Below are 20497 nucleotides of genomic sequence, written 5' to 3'. Positions count from 1 at the left end.
TCAACTTTTACGGATTTAAAAAATATCCGAAAGTCTACTCTGTCATTCAAGCTGACACCGAAAGCCAGACAGTTCATGGCTTTACTGTTGCTTACCTTCACATTTCTGCGAGATCTCGTTGAACTTGTGCCCAGCGGGGCATTTACATTCAAACGATCCAACAGTGTTGATACAGTTTCCGCCTTGACAGATGCCAGGGATGGCCTGGCACTCATCCACATCTGTACATGCATATCACAGAGTTAATACTCTAACATACACGTGAAACGGCAAAAGGAAACAGACTATTGTGGTCAAATAAACTTAGAACAGGAGCAGGAAGTTAACACACATGCTGACTGAGTTTAACGCACAAATGTGAACGGCCTTGGATGTGCATGGACTTAAACTGGGTCTGTTTTTACAGTCTCTCTCTGACTTTCCTGAGATCAACAGTATGACAAACCAAAAGAAACAGGGGGAGAGGAATTTCTCCTGCAGAATGAACAGAAACTGCAACCAAACTGGTAAAAAAAACAGGAATGAAGTGAATATAGAAAAAAAGGCTGACAGTAAAACATCAGGTTTGATACATTTATGATCACACGCACATGAAAGACTAATGTACATGAAGATATTGCTTGAAAGGAGGGCCACGATGACGTCATTTGTGAGGTGACCCAGACCATCAGGTTTGTGCAGCTTTCTAATCTGTTACTTTGTGAGTGATGCTGATGATTAAATGAAATTCATTTAATGAATGTGACAGACTAAAACGAAGGTCTCAGGCTGGAAACCTACAGGAGGCTGTGACCTGATGCTGTCTCAGAGTACTCCATGTTCCTCTGGGTCCTGGCTCAGGTCCGCCTCCCCTGCGGAGGTTCTGATGTTGTTGGGTCTGGAGCAGGCAGACACAGGGCCGTCTTACCAGAAATGAGCTCTCCCACGTGGCACCGCCACTGACCCGTGTTACTGACTCTGACAGTCCCGCCGCAGCGGGCGTCTGCGGGCATTCCATACACATGTGGGAGGCACTGCCACCCACCCCAATTTAACCCAATTAGAGCTAATCCTCTGGAAAAGGGATGGTGGGCAGAGCTCAGTGGGTGACAGAGGGAGGGGGGTGAAGGCAGACAAGGAGGGAGAAGGAGTTAAAGGAAAAGATGGCAGCAGCAGCAGCAGCACACTACTCAAAGAAAGTAGAGGGGAGAGGGAGAGTAACAGAGAAAAAGAAAGATAGGAAAACAGACTGGGAGGCAGAGACACAGAGGAACAGACTTTACCTTGGCATGCCCCGGTGCGGTGGTTTGGTATGAACCCTCTTCGACAGGGGTGAGGCTGGGCTGGGCACATTTCACAGGGGTGACCCCACGCCCGTCCCACTGTGGCGCAGCACAGAGTCTTTGTGCACACAATGCCCGTGAGCTGTCCTTGACACATCTGGTTATTTACTGAGGCAAAGCACGGTCCGGTGCGATAGTCTGCAGAGGTAAAAGGGTGGGGGTTTTTTAAACTCAAAGCAAAAAGACAGGTTGTAAGATTAGGCCAAAAAAAAGGTTGAAGCTGGAGCTTAAAATCACAGAATATGAACATTATCCTGAGTGAGTGAGCGAATGGCTGTCTGGCATACACAAACGCTCAAACTCAATGTAATCTCACATGACATCTACAACACACTTAGATTATAAGTGATAAAGGGCCTGCAGAGCAGACGGTAACACACTCCATAAAGCATGCATTGTATTTTCCTGGCATTTTAATTGGTCTGGCTCTCAGGTGCACTGTTCGTGAGTGTGTGTATGTGTGTGCGTGTCTCTGTGAGTGAGTGAAAGAAAAAAAACAAGAGATAGGGAAGAGGTCTGGAAAATCTTTTAAAGTTGTGTGGGCGGCTATGGAGAGCGACGGACACAAGCAAGGACAAGAAAAATCAGTCTGTTGCTTGTATTATATGATCACTGGCTCATTAGTTACCTATGCTAATGCTATTCTGTAAAATGTCACATTTACCATCAGCAGTTTGCTGCCTTTTGCTATTTTCTTAATAATACACAATCTAGGGTATAGATCATCATCCCTAAAGCCACCGGAGGCTGGCTGGCTGGCTGGCAAGGGTGTGTCTGTGGAACACAGTAGGTGATTTCCACACTAGCTACTACAGCCTAGAATTAAAACTAAAAGGCTAATAATAAATAAGAGAGCGTAAAGAAAGTCCCTCCATCAAGACTACTCATCTCTCCTTCCCTTCAAATCGGATTCCCTAGAGCCGACTGCTTGCTTTATCTAACCCCTGTTTTTTCCACTCTCTCCTTACAAGTCCCCAAGGAGTTTGCACAATCATTTACTCTTATCAGGTGAAGGCCTGGAAGATGAAGATGGAACAGAGATAGGGGCACAGAAAAAAAGGGTAGGAGGGGGATACATCTTTCCCAAAAGAATCTGGACATGAGCCAAGGACAAAAATCATTTCCACATTTCACAGCAGACAACAGACAGTAAGAGGAAAAAGGGAGACCAGTTCCAACAGCGCAGTCGTTTAAAACAAACGAGACATTGTGCGTTTCCCGTGTGGACCGGGGCCCAGCCCAGTCCCGTCACGTGCACCCCAGCCTCCGCTGTCTCTCTGCCTCTGGCACCAGTACTGTGTGAAACAGAACTGGGTCATCTCTCTTTCTCACTCCCCTCCTGCTCAGGCTCAATTGGAGACCAAATGCTTTTGATTCTTTGTCTACTTTTCCCTCCAACAAGCAGCTGAAAGTAGCGCAGTGCATTTACTCAAGCCCAGTTTGAAGATTCTTGTACTTTACTTGAGTATTTCTATTTTGGAAAACCTCCATGAGACACTTCAGGATAATGTCTCTTTCTTGAACAATAACCTGAAAGTTACCAAAAAGTCAACAATCAGACTGCAGGCTAAACACATCCCAGTGTGGCACTCCCATGTACTGACACTTTTGTCTTAATTCCCAGTTTAATTAATCTAAATTTGTGTTAAATGTTGCTCCCTGATTGCTCATAGGATATGAGAGGCTGGGCCGCAGCCCACACCTCAGATGCAATCTGAAAGGCAACCGAGGGCTCAACCTCCTCATTGGTTGAATTTTTCATGCTGTAGTACATTCATGGGACACTTAGCAAAATAAATCCAAACACACATTGTAACACTACTTCACCTTTTTGCGAAAAATACTATATAATGAAAAAGAAATAACTTACATATGTTGAACAGCAGGGGCGATTCTAGGTTCAAAATTTTAGGGGGGCCCAGCTCCCAATCATAATGTCAGCAGTTCCTGGTAATTATTATTAATGGAACATGCTGTTTACAAATGTAATCAACCCTTTTCACATCTACAAACCTCAATTCAGTTAGATACACATTACAGTGTTACCTTCAAATGCAACCCATTTTAGGGGGGAGCCCTAGTTTAGTTAAAGAAGTTAAAGAACCATTTGTGCCAAAGGAGACAAGATGAGAAACATGCACAACATTATTTCAGTGTTTTAATCACATAGAGGCAGCCCACCAAATCATCAGGCACATAAAGTAGCAATATTCAGTACAGACACTGGAAAATCACCCTGCCACACCACAGACCTGTACATGAAGCAAATTGGTAACGAAGTTCTTTTATATTAAAGAACTCATACAAACCCTCCCTTTATTATGCAGACTCAGCACAGAGCATCGTGCACCCCAATTTCACGAGTGGAGAATAGTTTTAGTCACATCAATGTAGTGGCAACCATCCTGTTCATGCCATGTTTACAGTGTTATGAATCCTGTAAAATGCTACCATTCATATCAATACGCTCTGTTTACAATGTCCAGTGGCGTTTTTTAAGTGTCCTACTGCAAAACACGCAAAGCATCCATGAAATACATGAAAAACTACTTTGTGAAAAATGACTTTTGTGTTTCCAGCTAACTTCACGATTTGCTCCCTTGTTATTTCTGTCGTGTCCATCCTCCTCACTCAACTAGAAACTAGAAAATAACAAGAATATAAACCTTATAGTAATTATTACAAGAGTAAGTGGTGGATCCACGATCGACAACAGGACAATACACTTAGTTATGTGAAATCATCATCAATGAACGTGGGCAAACAGAAGCTACAGCTTTATAATTTTGGGTCAATTTGTCTACATTTACTCTTACTTGTTTCTTTTTGCTCTCTCTCTTTGCTGTTCTTTGCTGCTCTCTCCATTTTTTCCCTCTCTATCCTCCTCTATCAGTCTTTGTACTATCACCCAAAAACTAAACATTACAGTGAATAAAAGACATAAACGGATCCGTATCAGTTTATGGCAATATTAAAACTGAAAGCAATGAAAGTCTTATTTAGGCGATTAATGACAAGCCAGGCTGCTGAAGCAGCAACACCTCTGTGTGAGCGCACTGTAACATCATGACATCAACAACACTGAACATAAAACCTGTTTTCATTCTATCCTGTACTGTCATCAACAGAAAAGTTAGGAAAATGTAACATTGGAAGATAATTCCAGAAGATAAACTAAAATGGTCTATTATTAATACTATTAATAGTTATTTTTAGGGGTCCTCTGATAAGAAACTAACCTATGTGAGCAGTAAATGAAGCCACTTCCAGCATTTGATTGGCTAGCCCACAGCAGAACAAAGGCTAAAAACACCTGGCCGAAATATTTTTGAACATAACATCCCACAAAACTGGCCAAAGTAATTATGCATGGAGTGTTTAAAATAAACAATCATGTGAACACACAGAATATAAGTAAATAATGTGATCATGATTATGGAGAAATGGAGGCAATCATCAACACAACAGCACCACAAGTCAAAAATAAAAAAGTGTGGCCATTAATGTCTTAATGTTAACTGGTAAAATATTCCACAGTGTAAGACCAATAATGGAGAGTATTGGTTGCACAGCAGATTTAAGGTATAGTTTTGTGCCATAGAGGTGGATATCGAAATAACTAGGTAGCAGAAAAGCTTGTCAGTATTAAAGCCTAGATCAACAATTCTGATATCAATTCATCTATAATATATAGTCCTTCTAAGATAATTCATGTTTTACAAGTTATCCTCTAATAATGAAGCTGCCAGTCAAGTGATCACATCTGATTTGCATAAATTTCTCTTCATAACATTTTTATTGAAAAAGCAGCTAGCCTGCAGATAGATAGCAGTGGAAAACAAGTTAACACCAGCAACCTAACAAGACACTTACAAATATGAGATTCTGTAAATGTGAAGCTGTGCAGCTTGTTTGCGTGCTCTAGCAGAGCTCGCCAGTTCTAATGCAGGTGGGATTTGTGAAACTAAAAGTTTTCAACATTTACAGTCATTGTTAAAATAAGCTGGAGGAGGAAAATGGTTGAGCGAACTAAAACGTCTGACGAGCGGAGATGTGTACATAACTTTTATTTTTCATTGTACAGAAGGACAAGAATGTGATGGTGAAGCAGAGAAGTCCAGGACAAAAACAACTCCACTGCTGCTAACTCAACATCGGCTCTTTGCAAGCATCTGCACAGACAGCATGCTAACACAAAGCTAGCAAAGAACCCAGAGTGATGGTAGGGCTGAAGGTATGCAGACTCCAGTCCGGCAGCCAGAGCTTGAACTTCAATAGGTAAGAAAGGCAGTAATGAGTAATCAGCCTTCACTTTTTAAAGTGAAAGTTTTTAAAATGTAATTAGTGATATATTACTTCTTACAGGCAAAGACTCCAATACTTATTGATTCAGAACACAGTTAGCATTGGTTTTAGAACAATATTAAATGCTTCCAACTAGAGATTAGACAAATAGCAGCTACAGCTTAGTCAAGACCAACCTGTCCTTAACTGGTAAACAAAACCAAGCAGGAAAAAACACAAGTAATCAAGTTTGTTGTGAAAGATTTTTTTGCATTGTGAAAGTAGGAGCAAAGGCTAACAACAACTGTGAATTGCCATATAGTTGACCTATGAATGTATTTAGGGTAACTTGTTCTAATAAATTCCTATAACCTTTGACCTCAGAAGTGCTTGCCAAACATCCCCACAGGTTTTGCAGACTGTGTGGGCTGACCACTAATGATATGACCTTAATCTGTCCACCATTCTGGACATGTGATAATCATGGTAACAATGCAGAATCAACTGAATAAGGCCCCAGTCACACTGGCCTAGAGACCAGTCTGCAACCATCTGGCAATCAGTGGTTGTGAAGGGAAAATGAGTATTTCTGAACCAGTTGGCAAAAAGCTCTTTTTCATTACTTTGGTTACTAGTACACTGCTGCTGTTGTAGCTTGATCAGAATTGACGGATATGTCTACAAACACAAATACTCAAACACACAACTCTCAAGCAATGTGTACATTGCGCCGCGTAAGAAACCTCAATACCTGCTTGACATTAGCTTGCTAACTCATCAAGAGTGAGAACATGATGACCTCGATGAAGACCACTAGCCAAAGTATGCTCATCGAGCAATAAAGTTGTTTATCACACTTCAAAAATTGCTGAAGGTTCAATGTCTTCAAATGTTATCATCTTCTCTAGTTACCTTGAAAGTTGGCAAAGTTGTGCTTAACTCTGATGGTATCAAGAGTTGCAAAACCAGCCATATGATGTTATTAAAATCACAGCTATGTTGCCTATGTTGCATGTTATCAATATGAGCATTCATAAGTATCAGTATTGATAAACAGGATCACTATTGATATCAATTAAATCCCGGTGTATCAATAGGTGCACTGCTTTAAAAACAAAAGAAGAAATCATAAAACCAATTTTTATACTTCACTGGTAGCCAGTGACGAGAGGCCAGTACAGGGGTGATATGGTCTCCAAACTGCAGGAGAGATAAGGCTTGACTACACAAAAAAGAACTGCAATAATCGAGGTGAGAGGGGAAAAAGCATGAACTATGATCTAGAAATCTCCAACAGAAGGAAATGGTTATAATTTTGCAAGTGATCAAAGATGAAAGAGCCAGTGCTGACAGGAGTGGAATGATTATGTTTTTTTATCAAAATCTAGACTAGAAAGCCAAAGATTGCTTTAAAAAATATATATTCAGGGGGGGATTTTCTCCAGTATTTCCTGTTTTCACTCTATTTTTTTTAACACAGAAATTTTGCCTAAGTTGGATTATTGTACTTTTACTTAAGTAAGGGATCTACCAATCAAGAATGTTCTGCTTTAACTAACTGTGAGCCTTATTTTGTATCTAACTAAAGCCAACACTGTGTGCCTCATCTAAAACAACAAAGCGAAAACCTCTATGTAGGCAAAGCAGTTTGGGGAGCTATGGAAAGTTTTCACATGGAGCCGAGGCTGAGTGAGTGCAACAGGCTGTATAAAGAGAACTCATCAAAAAAAAAGTTGTTATGTCTTATTCACAATGCTCTAAGTACACAATCTAACTTGATATCTGCTTATTACAGCTCTTAGTTGAGGAGAGTGAGTGAGTGTTAAGGCGAAAGATCTGAGCACAAGATAAAGTAGATCCAAGCACTGCACTTAAACAGTCAGCTGAGGTAAACAGGGAGAGGCAGACAGCTGTAGGGTGAAAATGGTGTCATTTCATCCGTCATCTTACTGTCTCTCTGTGAACTGCATACAGCTGGGGGATCCACCCATGTCCTGTACATCTGGGAGTAATCGCACGTGCTCACACACAAACGCGCTCACACACACATGCACACACATAAAAATTCTGCCCATGTCCCAACTCCTCATCCCCACTCCAGCCAGCGATGATCTCAAAAACACAGCAAAACTTGCAAAATGTTACTCTTGTTTTTGCCCTACTTTGGAAAAACGTGCTGGGAACATTTTGGAGTAGCTGCTTTAGCTCCTTCAGTAAAAAAGTATCTTAGATTCGAGACTTTGCGTTGACTGTGATTAGCAAGCTCTTTAGTGTTTGTTTTGAGGTCTGGTTACTTTTAGAACACAATGGAAATGCTTCCTCTGTGCCCGGTGAGTTTATGCACAATAACAGCTTCATCGAGAAAAAAAACGAGGGAAAGCACGCCGGGAAGTGGGTAAAAGAGTTTCCTGGATTAACTCCAGGAACACATACACAAGGATATCTGCACACCTTCTCCATATCCACCCTTCCTAAGTTTTTCCCTTGCAGATGGTGTTCATTACATACACCTTACATGCTTTTATGTGTGTAATTTGCATATGTTTGTGAGGTTTGCGCGTGTGTGTGTGTGTGTGTTTCTTTGCACGTGTTATGGGTCTTAATATCTGGGTGGGGCCTTCCCTAATGGCATGTCAGCAGATTTCTCCATCCTCCCAGGACTAACAAGTTGAACTCAAACACACACAGACATACACACTTGGATATGTACCTCATAATATTTGCATTGGGATAACACAACTGGTGGGGGGGGCAGTGAGATGTTAAGAAAGCCCCTCAGCTGATTGACCGACTTCCCTGTTGAGCTCTGGCTGCTGACTCGTTGACCGTGTAACTCACGTGTAGCACCATTTCAGGCCAGTCTTTCCCCACCGTCTCAATGGTGTCATACTGAAAGCTCGACTTTATTGCTCCAAAGCTAAATGACTCTACAGCCGGAGCACGGAGCCCTGCATGCAATCACCAATTCCACATTCCAACCTTAATCATATTTGCAACGAACAAAGAACACGTTCATGTACCAGACTGCATTTCCACTGCAGTCAGCTGTGCCTGGTGGTGGGACGACTGGTCAGCAGATCACCAGCCAGTTTAGCACACACGGCTCAATATGTTCATGCTGAGCCATGACAACATCATGATAATGCTACAGCCGTGAAAACCTCGAACTCCTGAGTTTAGTTACTTCTGGTCACATGACGTGTGTGGGAAGCTTGTGTTCTTGCTAATGTGATAAGATAGAGCCATAATGGGACGCAGTTCTGTAAACTGCATTAACAAAACCCTGTGGGGTGTATGTACACATGTACTTTATGCATCTGTTTGTATTTATGTGAGAGCACAATGTCTTTCTCTTGGGAGGTAATGGATTATAGCCAACGAAATTCCAGGGAAAGTAGCTTAACCAAAAATGCCACTGAATGCATCAGCCAACTTTCTCTGCTTCACTTAATTATGACCTAATCTCTATAAATATACATTCAGTGGTCACTTCATTAGGTGCACCTTGCTAGTATTGGACTGGAGCCTCGTTTGCCTTCATAACTACCTGGATGTTTAGTGCAACGTTTTAAACAATGCTCAATTGGCATTAAGCTAGGAAACATTTTTCCAATCTTCTTATGGGCCAATTTTGGTGAGCTTGAGTGTGAAACCTCAGTTTCCTGTTCTTAGCTGACATGCTTAGTACCTGGTGTGGCCGTCTGCTACTGTAGTCCCTCTGCTTTAAGGTTCAACATGTTGTGCATTCAAAAATGCTCTTCTGCATACCCATTTTGTTGCCTTCCTGTCAGCTCAAAGCAGTCTGGCCATTCTCCTCTGACTTCTGATATCAACAAGACATTTTACCCAGAGAACTGCCACTCACTGGACATTTTTTTCTTTTTTGGACCATTCTCTGTAACCATCTAGAGATGGTTTTGCAGGAAAATTGCAGTAGATCAGTAGTTTCTGATGCATGCCACATGCAAAGCCACTTAAATCACATTTCTTCCCCATTTTGATGCTCAGTTTGAACTTCAGCAGGTCATCTTGACCATGTCTACATGCTTAAATACATCCAGTTTCTGCCATGTGATTGGCAGACTAGATAGCATAATTGTGCAGCTGAATAGGTGTACCAACAAAGTAGCTAGTGAGTGTAAAAAAAGTTACCTGAAGAAGGGTTTGGGTCAGATATCTGCCTGGCTAGACCAGAAGCCCAGAAATACTATTTAAGGCTCTATCATCAGACGATGGCCAATCGGTTCCCAGATTGGGTCCAACAAAATACCAGAAGAATAGCCAAAAAGCAAATTTATTGATTTCTATTCATTTTCTATCCACTATTTCTCACTAAAAAGTAAATCAAATGGAGGAAAAATATCATCCCACCTTACCACACCCTTAAAAGTTGAAAATACATTTTAATTCAGTAAATTACAGTTAGCTAGCATGTAATGCTGAGCTGTTTCATTCATATCCTAAACTGACGTCTTCAAAGTGTTGACCAAATTCGAAGCTAGCAATAACACACAGAAAAAGATGCATATTATCAAAGAAAAGATGTAGACATGAATATTTTTTATTTTTCCACTATTTATACTCATCACTATAAAATCATCACTTTTATTGATTTGTTCTGGCTTGCATCATCTTAGATTTCGGCTAAACATGAACTGGCAATGGCAGAAATGGATAACTCCATACAATATATTATACTATGTTAAGAACCTGACTGAAATTGGAAGGTGGTCTCTAAGTAGCTGCCTGAAATATGCATGTATACCTGTTTCATTCATTCAAAAATGTATCATCTCCTTGAAATCTCATCACCTTACATGGTGAACAAATAGTTAAAACAGGTTATGGCCCTATTCCCTCCCAGTGCATAATTATTTGTCAGAAATTATTATATAAGACAAAACATGTTTTTTCTTATGCTTTTTTGTGTTTCTTGAAAAATATGACTATTGACAAGTTAATTTGCTGAAAAAAGGCTTAATTTACATTCCTGCACAATCTCACAAACACTCTGGTCAAATCTCTGCACCAAAGAGTAGAAACCCACCAGACAAGTGTTGAGCAGCCAGATAAGTTGTTATTAGATACAGGCTAATGAACATACTAAAGTAAACCAATAGGCACATCTTAATTGACAGGCCTCCCAAGCATAATTAGGATCTCGGCTGCTAATCCAAATATTAGTTTTAATAGGTCACCACTTTGACCTCTAAAGGTCGTCAGCACAAGCACAAAACACGTACCCTGAAAAAATGCTCACATTTTTGTTCAAACACATTGCCGGCTGCCCTTGGTTTGCGTGTGCTTGTATACTTTGGAGATTTTGCTCACATGTGCCAGAGAGCAACCACAGGAGGTTGGGAGGTCTTCAGTTAACAAACAGCTCGCATTTAGAAAGACATTACATTCCCCAAAGCGTTGTTTCAGAGCAGATGTGGAAAATAATGGTAATTTCTGAGCTTGAGCTTAAAATGTAAATGTTCCACAACAAACCACATTCCTGGAGCCGATGGCATGACTAAGCAGGAATTGTCTTCAGTCAAAAAAGAAAACAAAAAAACACAACCACCATTCAACATCAAGTCACGTTTTTAAAGAAGCAGCACGTGTGCCTTTAAAAACTACTTCAGCAGCAGTGAGAAGTGAATGTAGAGCACAGGAACAGTTTCATGTAGAGTGAAGGAGGGAAATTCAGAGTAATGCGGTGTGGCACTCATTACCTCGCTCGCACTGAGCTCCGGTGAAGCCGTACGTGCATACACATCTGTTGGGAGCCACGCACCTTCCTCCATTAAGACAGCCATTTTCACATACCGCTGGAGAAGAGAGAGAAATCAACAATGTCACAACAGGAGGACACCGCTGCGTAGATGGGTCCAGGGTTTTGTTTTTTTAGGGTGTCGCCAAATATAACTGATGCAAAGTGAAGGAATTCAGTAACACAATGATGTCACTAGTTGTGGTTAGGTGGAGCAAGAAATGAGCATCAAAAGTTTAGGCACATACTCTTAGCTTTGAAACCATGGGGAAAAAACACCCAACCTACACACAGTGATCCTGTTCTATAGTGAACTTTAGTAAGCACAGTCATGCGATAAAGAGTATTTTCACAGGACTCTCTACAGTCTTATGAAAAAATCATAACTCATGATTTAATACCTTATAAGCTGTATGACGTTATTAGTTTCTCACATTGTTGTGTAGAATCTTTGACCCACTCTTCTTTACAGTGTTTGCTTCAGTTCATTGAGCTTTGCAGGCATCTGATTATACCTCTCTTAAGGTCCTGCAGCAATATTTTAAGGAGGCTGATGTCTAGACCAGCGGTCCCCAACCCTCGGGGGCCACTGACCGGTACCGGTCCGTGAGCCGTTTGGCCACGAGAGTTGAGGCTCAGGCGTGAAATTTATGGTTTTCAGGGTTTTTATCATTTTAAAATCATTACTTTTTGATCGTTTTTATCGTTAACTCGGTTTCCCTGGGTCTTTTCCCGTGTGTTATGAATAAATCTTCTTTTTTTTGGTACCGGTACTGGTTTATTTTGTTGTATTTATCCGCGACACCTTAAAGGCCAGTCCGTGAAAATATTGTCGGACATAAACTGGTTTGTGGCGCGAAAAATGTTGGGGACCGCTGGTCTAAACTTTAACTGCAGCACCTCAATTGTTTTCTTTTTAAGCCATTTTATTGCAGATTCAATGCTGTATACTGTCAGAACAATGATGCTTTAGCTGTCAGAGAGACGGCCTCTCGTTTGACTCTAGAATACTTTGATATACAGAGTTCATGGTCAGCTTAATGGCTGCAAGGTACCCAGGTCACAACACAAGCCCAAATCATCCCCTCTCCTCTACCATGCTTCACAGTTGGTATCAAGTGTTTGGTTTTCAGCAAATGTGGTGCTGTGCATTATGGCCAAACCTCTCCAATCTGGTCTCATTTGCTCAAAAGACATTATTCCAGAATTCCTTTGATTTGTTAAGATGCAAATTTTCAACCTTAATCTGTGCTGTTCTCTGTCCTTGTCATTAGCTTGCTTGTCTGTCCAGTCTTGGGAAGATTGTGGCGCTGTGTTAACACACATCTCAATGCTCAGAACAGCAATCTGCCAAAACCTCTGCTTCCATAGATGTGCTCACACTTGCTGATGATCAGTTAATCAGGTTCATTTGATTAGCAGCACCTGGGTGCTACTTATCCTCTGATTTCCCTTGAAAGCAGTAAGGCTTTTTCACATGACTATACACCGTGTTTTAATTAGACAATAAATTCTGTTCTTGCATTCATTAGCTCTTTTTTCCACCCAAATAAGAGTTGCCAGACTTGCTTCTAGAGGGCCTTAATGTTACTGATGCTAATGTTTACTAAATAGCACTATTACAAGCTTGAGGGTAAAACAGAAACTCTAAGAAATAGAATTAAAAAGGCGGATAATGATGAACTTATTCAGAGTAATGTGTTTTATTATGAGCCTTACGTTGTCCACAGTGGTTTCCCACATAGCCCTTCTGACACAAGCACTGGTCTTCTGCACATGTTCCCCCATTCATACACCGAATGTTACAGTGCTGGACTGTGGGAAGAACAAGACAAAGATACACACACATGAACACACAGACCAGCGTTAGGGTTCAGTTCAGTGTATCCAAACACATGCTGCAGATTATATTTACGACATCAACAAAACTGACACTGAACCATGTTTCTTAAACGTTATGCTTCTAGATATTTCCTAAAAAATTTATGGTGTGTAAACAGATGAGCACACCAGGTTGAAGTGCGGTGAGCTGCAAGGGAGCGACATAGAGAAGATGTTGATGGTGGACATCTTCCAAAGCACACACACTCCCAGTCTACACTTACACACACTCGTTCACAAAACCCACAGGACCGGCCGCTAATATCAAGGATGTGATTGCAACATATATCAGTTGCTTCAGTCTTAGGCAGTTACAAGGGATGCGTTCAGGTTCTTTGCCCTGCTATCTCATATGCTAGTACACGTAAGCTGGTGCCCATTACTCATGATAAGGAGAGAAAAACAACTGAGATTTTTTTTAAGTGCCAAAAAATCAATTGGATTGCAATTTCTGTAATAAAAGAAAATTTATATAAGACGGCATATTTTCTGTCATCCATCAGCCATCACGACTTGTCATGTGGTGAAATGTTTTTCTTCAGATAACAGCCACTTTTTAAAAAATATGCAAAGATAGGGGTGTAGTCAGAGCTATAATTTTAGAAAAAAAACTATACTCCTATTTGCATAAATCATAATTATCTTTGTCTATTGCCCCTCCCCCCCATCCAGCCACCCACATTATATATTACAAAACTAATGACACTTCAATGGAGCTGATTCAGAAGAAAGTACATGAAAATGGAGGTGAATGAATGACCTGACTTGGATCCACAGGATGGTGCGATCTGACCATTGGGGCAGGTGCACATGTTGGGTCTGGAGCAGAAACCATCTCCACATGAACTCCGGCAGATGGCTGCAAATGAGAAAGTGATACTCGGTCAAAGAAAATACAAGGCCAACTAACAACGCAACGCTCACGTCACGGCGCCAGGACTTGTCTTTAGTATGCGTGAGAGAAATTCTGATGTTGTGCGTCTGCTGCTTGTCAGCCTGTCCGCTGCCAGTTTTGAATTTCAGGTTAGAATTTCAGTTGTTGCAGCTAAAGCGCTGATCTTAACCTCATGCTAAACTCTCTTCTATAATATTTCAAAAACAGACCACAGTCCAAAGAAGGCCAAATCTTTCTTTTTGCCCCTGATCATGGTTTACTTATAGAAGCTGACTTGGCAACGTCGCTGAGCTATTTTCTTCTGTGAGTTTTGTTACCATAAATGTTGTGTGTTTTCAGTTGGGGTCGTCTGTGTTGCTCTGTTGTTCTCTTTCCCACAGACTTTTGTTGGCATGGTCCACTTCCCCCCCAAGCTCCCATCAGGTAGAGTCCAGCCACTGAACCCTACTCCATGAACCCCACTGCTAAACAATGTCATTAGAGCTGCGACCGGCATTCAGCCAGCCAACCAGCCGCGCTGCAATCACACAGCTTCTCAGACTCTCTTGTCTACTAAGTGAGTGAAGGCAGGTGAAGTTTGACGGAGCAAAATGTGGAGTCAATACAATTAATGAAAAAATATACCTGAAAAAGAAACCACAGCCAGAAAATCCAGAAAAATAGACCAAATAAATTTTGGATAAAATAAATAAAAACTGAAAGAAAGAAACAGTGGCAAAATTTTATTTAAAATTGTATTGACTTCATTATTAGTTACTGAATGAGAAGTGCAAGTAGAGAAATGGAGGTGATACTCACGAACAATGCACTGATTTCCTCCAGTCAGAGTCTTCCAACCTGGGCAGCAGTAGGCGTTGTTTCTTGAGCCGCACACATTTGGTCTGCAGACGATCAAAAAGTGATGATCCATGTCAAAAACCTCAAGTATTTTCAAGACAAGTCCTCTAATTAAGATATATATATCAAAGATTTGTCCAAGTGGGCTTGAAATTTGGCACACCAAACAATAATTACTCTATATTACTCACTTGTCTACATATTATTGAAACTGATGGTCTGTTTCTTGAAGCTCTTAAAACAGGTGGCAGGAATAATGGCACACTGCTCAAGGACACTTTAATAGAATGGTAGTTGGGATCTGTCTGTGTTGTCCAAGCACAGCATCCATATTTTGTTAAATACACAAACACTGAGACGCTCCCAAAAATACTAACAATCAGGCATAGTGATAGATCAGGCGAGCCACAAAGTAAAGATAACCTGTAATCCCAGCTGATCACCTGATCTGAAACCAAGTCCACTGCACCTGTACACAAGGCTCAACATACTTTGTAGAAATTCACTTGGTAAAAATCACACAGAGTGGACTATTTATGCTTCTTTAGCCCAGAAACAGTAGCTGCACATCTGCAAGCTGCTTTGCAACCCACCTTCATCTTGACTTCTCACTGTCACCATGTTTCTCACCTAATACCAATTTTTTTGTCACCATGTGCCAGTAATAAGCCATGTATTACTGCAGAAGTAAATGACAATCTTTAATCACAATCTTTGGTATGTACAAAGGAACTGACTGAATCACGTTCTCACAGTCCTCGAAAAACCACACAATGTCCATTGCTTTTACTTAGAAAGTTCTTGTGTGTGCCTGTGGTTCCCAAGCTTTTTCACATGGATCTGATATTCCCTTGCACAAATGACAGAACTAATTCTTTTATTTCTTAACCTTTCAAGTATCCAATAAAGCTGTCTGGTGTTCGTGTGCAAAACAATGTAGGGAACCACTGGAATATGCTATGATGTGAGCATAGCCACTATAAGAAATTTACTGCACCTGTACACAAAAATGTTTCATCTGACATGAAAGTGAACACCTAGTCCATCCTCCCACCTACAGATGCTGAGCACATCGACATGTGTGAACTTATAATTACTTGGCATACATTGACCCAGGGGTCAGTATATATATACTGTACACTGTAACTCAGACCAGATCCATGATGTGAAAAATGAACCCATTAGGATGTTGGAAACAGTGGTAAGTCTGCATGACACAGAGTGCAGCCTGTATGCACTTCCTGCACTGAACCCAGATGTTCAGATAGACTAACTTAAAGCATGTCAAATAAAAATGCCTGTGGAGAATGCTCATTGAGTTGTGTGACCTTCATCAGCTGTTTGCTGTCATCACTGGAGACAGACGTTCTTTCTTTTCTGTATTGGTTTCCTCCTGTCTGTCTTTCCTTTCTGTCGCTCTCTCTCTTACTCACACACACACACACACTCACACACACACACAACCTCTCCAGCAGTGACCCACTGTGTACAGCTGCAGATGTGATTTATCCACAACTGGGGTGTGGTGTTTTTGGCTAGAAAGAGGATTAGGCTGTTACTCTCGTTCTCTCTCTCCCCCTCTCTCTCTCTGCCACAGCCACACGACCAATGGCCTCCTTTGTTTGGATGTAATTTATTATTGCAGTCAGCAGGAATGTGATATTCTTGCCAGTATTTAATTACTAAACCTTTTCTCCAAACTTCCCATCACAGACAATGTCACTCATGGGTCCCAGTCTGGCTTTTTAAAAATACACAAAAACACACACACACAAGAGTTTTCTGACCACCAATTAACATGTGAGGACAGACACCTGCTCCAAGTTGAAAAGAAAAGAAAAGAAAAGAAAAGAAAAGAAAAGAAAAGATTTCCAAAACTGACTTTGCCGGATTATTAGAACCACATTACCCTCTGAGGACGTCCGTCCCTCCCCTCCTCTTGGCCCTACTGGCTCTGGTGTCGGTCTGCTTCGTCGCCACCTCAGTGATTTCGGTATCTGCCACCACTGCTGCGTCTTTAGCCTCGGCACAGAGCGACAGTAAAGCCACCAGAGTCACGGCCAACTGCAGCAGCCGTTCTCCACGCATAATTTCTGGCATTTCCACTCTCAAGTGTACGACTTCAGTGAAGAAAAATCACCTTATGTAGTTTCCCAGCCCCGTCGACCTCTCCTGTCTGGAGTCAAAGCTGCACAACAATAAATGCAGGAGGGGGAAAAAACATTTTGAAAGGAGACAGTGGAGACTGCAAGAAATGGTGGGCAAAAAAACAAATAAAAAAAACTCTGTTGCTGTTCTCACTGAGTTGGTGGTGATAGGTTTGCAAAAGCATGCAATGTAAAAAATAAAAAATCATCACCAGCCAATTCCTTACCTTGTCTCCCGAATAGGAGATTCGCTTGGGACCCGACAGAGGACTGTCTGCACTTTGACTTGCAGGTAAAAACAAAACAAAACAAAAACAATCAAAAAACAAAAAAACGTGCAGGACCAAACTGTGGAAAAGAAGAAAAGCCACTGAAAACCGTCGCTCAGGCTGCTAGGCTATAAATAGATGCAACTTTTGAAGTCTGCCCGTGCGCATCCAATTGTGCGTGGATTGTGCACAGATAAGTTAGCTGATGCATTCCAGAGGATGAGAATGGTAAAACTCACTGCGTCTCTCCTTTCCAGCTGAGGTCTTTCCTCATCCCTGCTCAGCTCAACTTTCCCCAAACTCCCCCCTTCCGTGCCCTGCTCTCGCGATACAATAAAAACCTTGAGTTTAAAAATGCACTTTAAGCCGCGGACCTTCAGCATGCAGCGACACTATAACGACAGAGTCAGCCCAGAAAAAACCTGGAGGATGAAGACGTTTATATGTTTTTGAATAATATAAATAACATAATATCTTTTTTTTTTCATCTTTGAAACCAGTACACCTGCTCCTCCTTTGTTTAAACGTGGTGACACAGAACAGTTCCAAACGATAATCAGACTAACCATTCTCTTCAGTAGTTATAAATATTAAAGAAATGTAATTTCTTTCGCTCATCCACTAAAAAAATAACAAATTAAGACACTGTTATTCCTGTTTATATATGATAAGTCCGGTGGATATTTACACTGTCCATATTTGAGGAATTTTGTCCAGTCCAGTGATAGTTTTCACACGCATTGCTTCATGTCTGCAGCCACACCCAGCAAATATAGAGTCAAACTGGCTCCTCGCTCCAGTCTGCTATCCCTCTAAAACCAAGAAGAAAAAAAGGTTTTTGACACTGTATAGGCTATGTGTTCCATTGACATCACTGTCTTTTTTCCTTCTATTATGCGCATTCTCCTTTCACACGAGTCTGAGCACAGCCCAGTCTTACATATTAATTTTGCCTTATTCGATTTTAAAGCTTGAACAAAGCCTCATGAAATCACCACAGAATGTTGCCGTTGCCAGGTTGAGACAACAAATTCTCCGTGTTTTATGTAACCCTTTGTCCATTTTTCACCTCCCTCTGTAAAGACGTTGATGACAACTTGCTTCAGCTGCTCCAACAGGTGTCCCACCTTATGTGGAGTTGATTTGCATTACAGGATAGTTTATATCAGCTTCCCCAGCTATTCTTTTCTTTGACACTCGGGTTGAGGCACACATCTCCATTAGGCCTGCTGACATCTCCAGTTGGATGTCTGCCCACCAACTCAAACTTAGTCTCAACAATGCTGTGCTGCTTTTTCTTTACTCTGGAAAGTCCTGCCCTCTGCAAGGCCTCTTCATCACTGCGTACAAGACCACGTTTGCTCCTGAGCGGACTGCCAAGAATCTGCGTCTGCCTCAAGACGACCAACTGTGAGGCAGCTCCCCGAGAGCAGGTTTGATCTTGAATAGCTTCATCCAGTCCAACTTTTTCTAATCAGTGTCTTTGAAAAGCATCTTAAAAAGCATCTGCTTTCACTGTCCAATTTGGGCTATTGCAGCTCGCTCTATAAATACTGTGAACCTTCAAGCAGATCACCAAAATATTGCAGGCGGATTTATCTTAAGTGTAACTTTCACTATTTTAATTCATATGGAAACTCACATTTTCCACCAGCCAGGTTTTGAAAAATGTCCTTCCACTCCACAAAGTCATAGCCCAAATTTGATTCCTTTGGCTTTGATTGCAGATATTTTATATATTTTTTTAATTCTTGACATAATAATATGTTAATAATACCCAAATGCAAATTGTTAATTATTGATATAAGACTCCTTCCTTTACAAAAGCCTAAAACAAACATATGTTTAATATTTCATGAATTTAATCGTAGGACTGGGGCAACAAAAGGCGGGGAAACTAAGTGGTACCAAAAGAAACAGTTAATTGGCAGTAGGTCAGTAACATAACTGGGTATAAAAAAAAAAAATCTTTCTTTATATTAAAGTACATAATATCATGAAAAGATTCAGAGGATTTGGAGAAATCTCTGTGCGCACAGGACTGAACAAAAAGAAATACATTCTTTTTATGTTTTCAGTAACATTTGTCTCCACAGCATGCAAATGCCTACGACTTCTCTTCTCCTTCACCTTTGCTGTCCTCCATATGTGGTCGGTCTCTAGACAAATACATAAAAAAGGGAATAGGCAGAACAATTCATCTAAGCCACTGTTTTCAAGGTGGCGGGCCAACATGGGGACTTCCACAAACCGAGAAAGCATAATTACACACTGACCGAGGTATATTTATGAGTACACATTTCTTTTCTTTTAAATAAACTCAAAAAACAGCTGACTGTACCTTTAACATTTACATTTTCTCAGTTTGAACATATGTTTCTATGTTTTACTGTGGAGAAAGTATGGGTAGATAAAACATACAAAGTTAATTAGGGATTTATGTGAAAAACAAACCAAAAACAAACTATGAGGTGCTAAAAATTACAGTTCCTTGAGTGGCCACTTGAGGCTGGCTCCAAAAGTAGTTAAATCCTCCACACTCACATGTTGTCATTTTACAGCACATGTACTAAATTGGATTATAAAATTGCATGTAATTGGATAAAAGTTCATTGAGGTGTCTGTGGCTGTTAGCTACCTGCCAGGCTTCAACTTCACTCATTTCAGTTTCTGATTTGCACTCTGCTCCTTGTCAGTGTTTATAGCATTTTATTTGTGTAGTACTTAGCACTAATTAGCAGGTATCTGTGTCTATGCATTCATACAGTCTGCTAAATGAGGTCGCTGGTGTGAGTTGACACCTTAGCAAATAAAAAAGAACTAATGGATGATGACTTCTTGGCTATCGCCAACTTTTATAAAAAGTTCAAATTTAACAATGTATCACTGAAGCAAAAAGTTTTTCCCCTCAGTCGTTACACATATTTGTGGGCCATCATCTTTTAAGCTTTAAATTAGTCTCTTCTATCATGTAGTCATGCCGTCACGAGTCACTTCTTCCAAAGGTAGTAACAGAACTTATTGAAGTTATAGACAGCCATATTTTAATGGTATTCAAACATAAATAACTGGATGACCTATACCAGGGGTCCCCAATCTCAGTC

The 20497-nt window shown here is 40.9% G+C and overlaps 1 protein-coding gene across 1 annotated transcript in view; it reads right to left on the bottom strand.

Annotated features, from left to right (window-relative positions):
* Nucleotides 1-17711, bottom strand: part of fbn1 (fibrillin 1) — a 62070-nt gene extending 44359 nt beyond the window's left edge. The window contains 9 exon segments of the mRNA XM_005461585.4: nucleotides 96-221; nucleotides 1263-1460; nucleotides 11327-11422; nucleotides 13084-13179; nucleotides 14006-14104; nucleotides 14939-15021; nucleotides 16887-17165; nucleotides 17352-17472; nucleotides 17633-17711. Coding sequence (XP_005461642.1) covers nucleotides 96-221; nucleotides 1263-1460; nucleotides 11327-11422; nucleotides 13084-13179; nucleotides 14006-14104; nucleotides 14939-15021; nucleotides 16887-17077 — 889 coding nt within the window. The 5' untranslated portion in view covers nucleotides 17078-17165; nucleotides 17352-17472; nucleotides 17633-17711.
* Between the last annotated feature and the right edge of the window lie 2786 nt (nucleotides 17712-20497).

Source organism: Oreochromis niloticus, linkage group LG1 (assembly GCF_001858045.2).
Source record: "Oreochromis niloticus isolate F11D_XX linkage group LG1, O_niloticus_UMD_NMBU, whole genome shotgun sequence".
NCBI classification, from domain to species: Eukaryota; Metazoa; Chordata; class Actinopteri; order Cichliformes; family Cichlidae; genus Oreochromis; species Oreochromis niloticus.
Note: the sequence above shows the minus strand (reverse complement) of the source record. Positions and strands in the feature narration are given on the sequence as shown.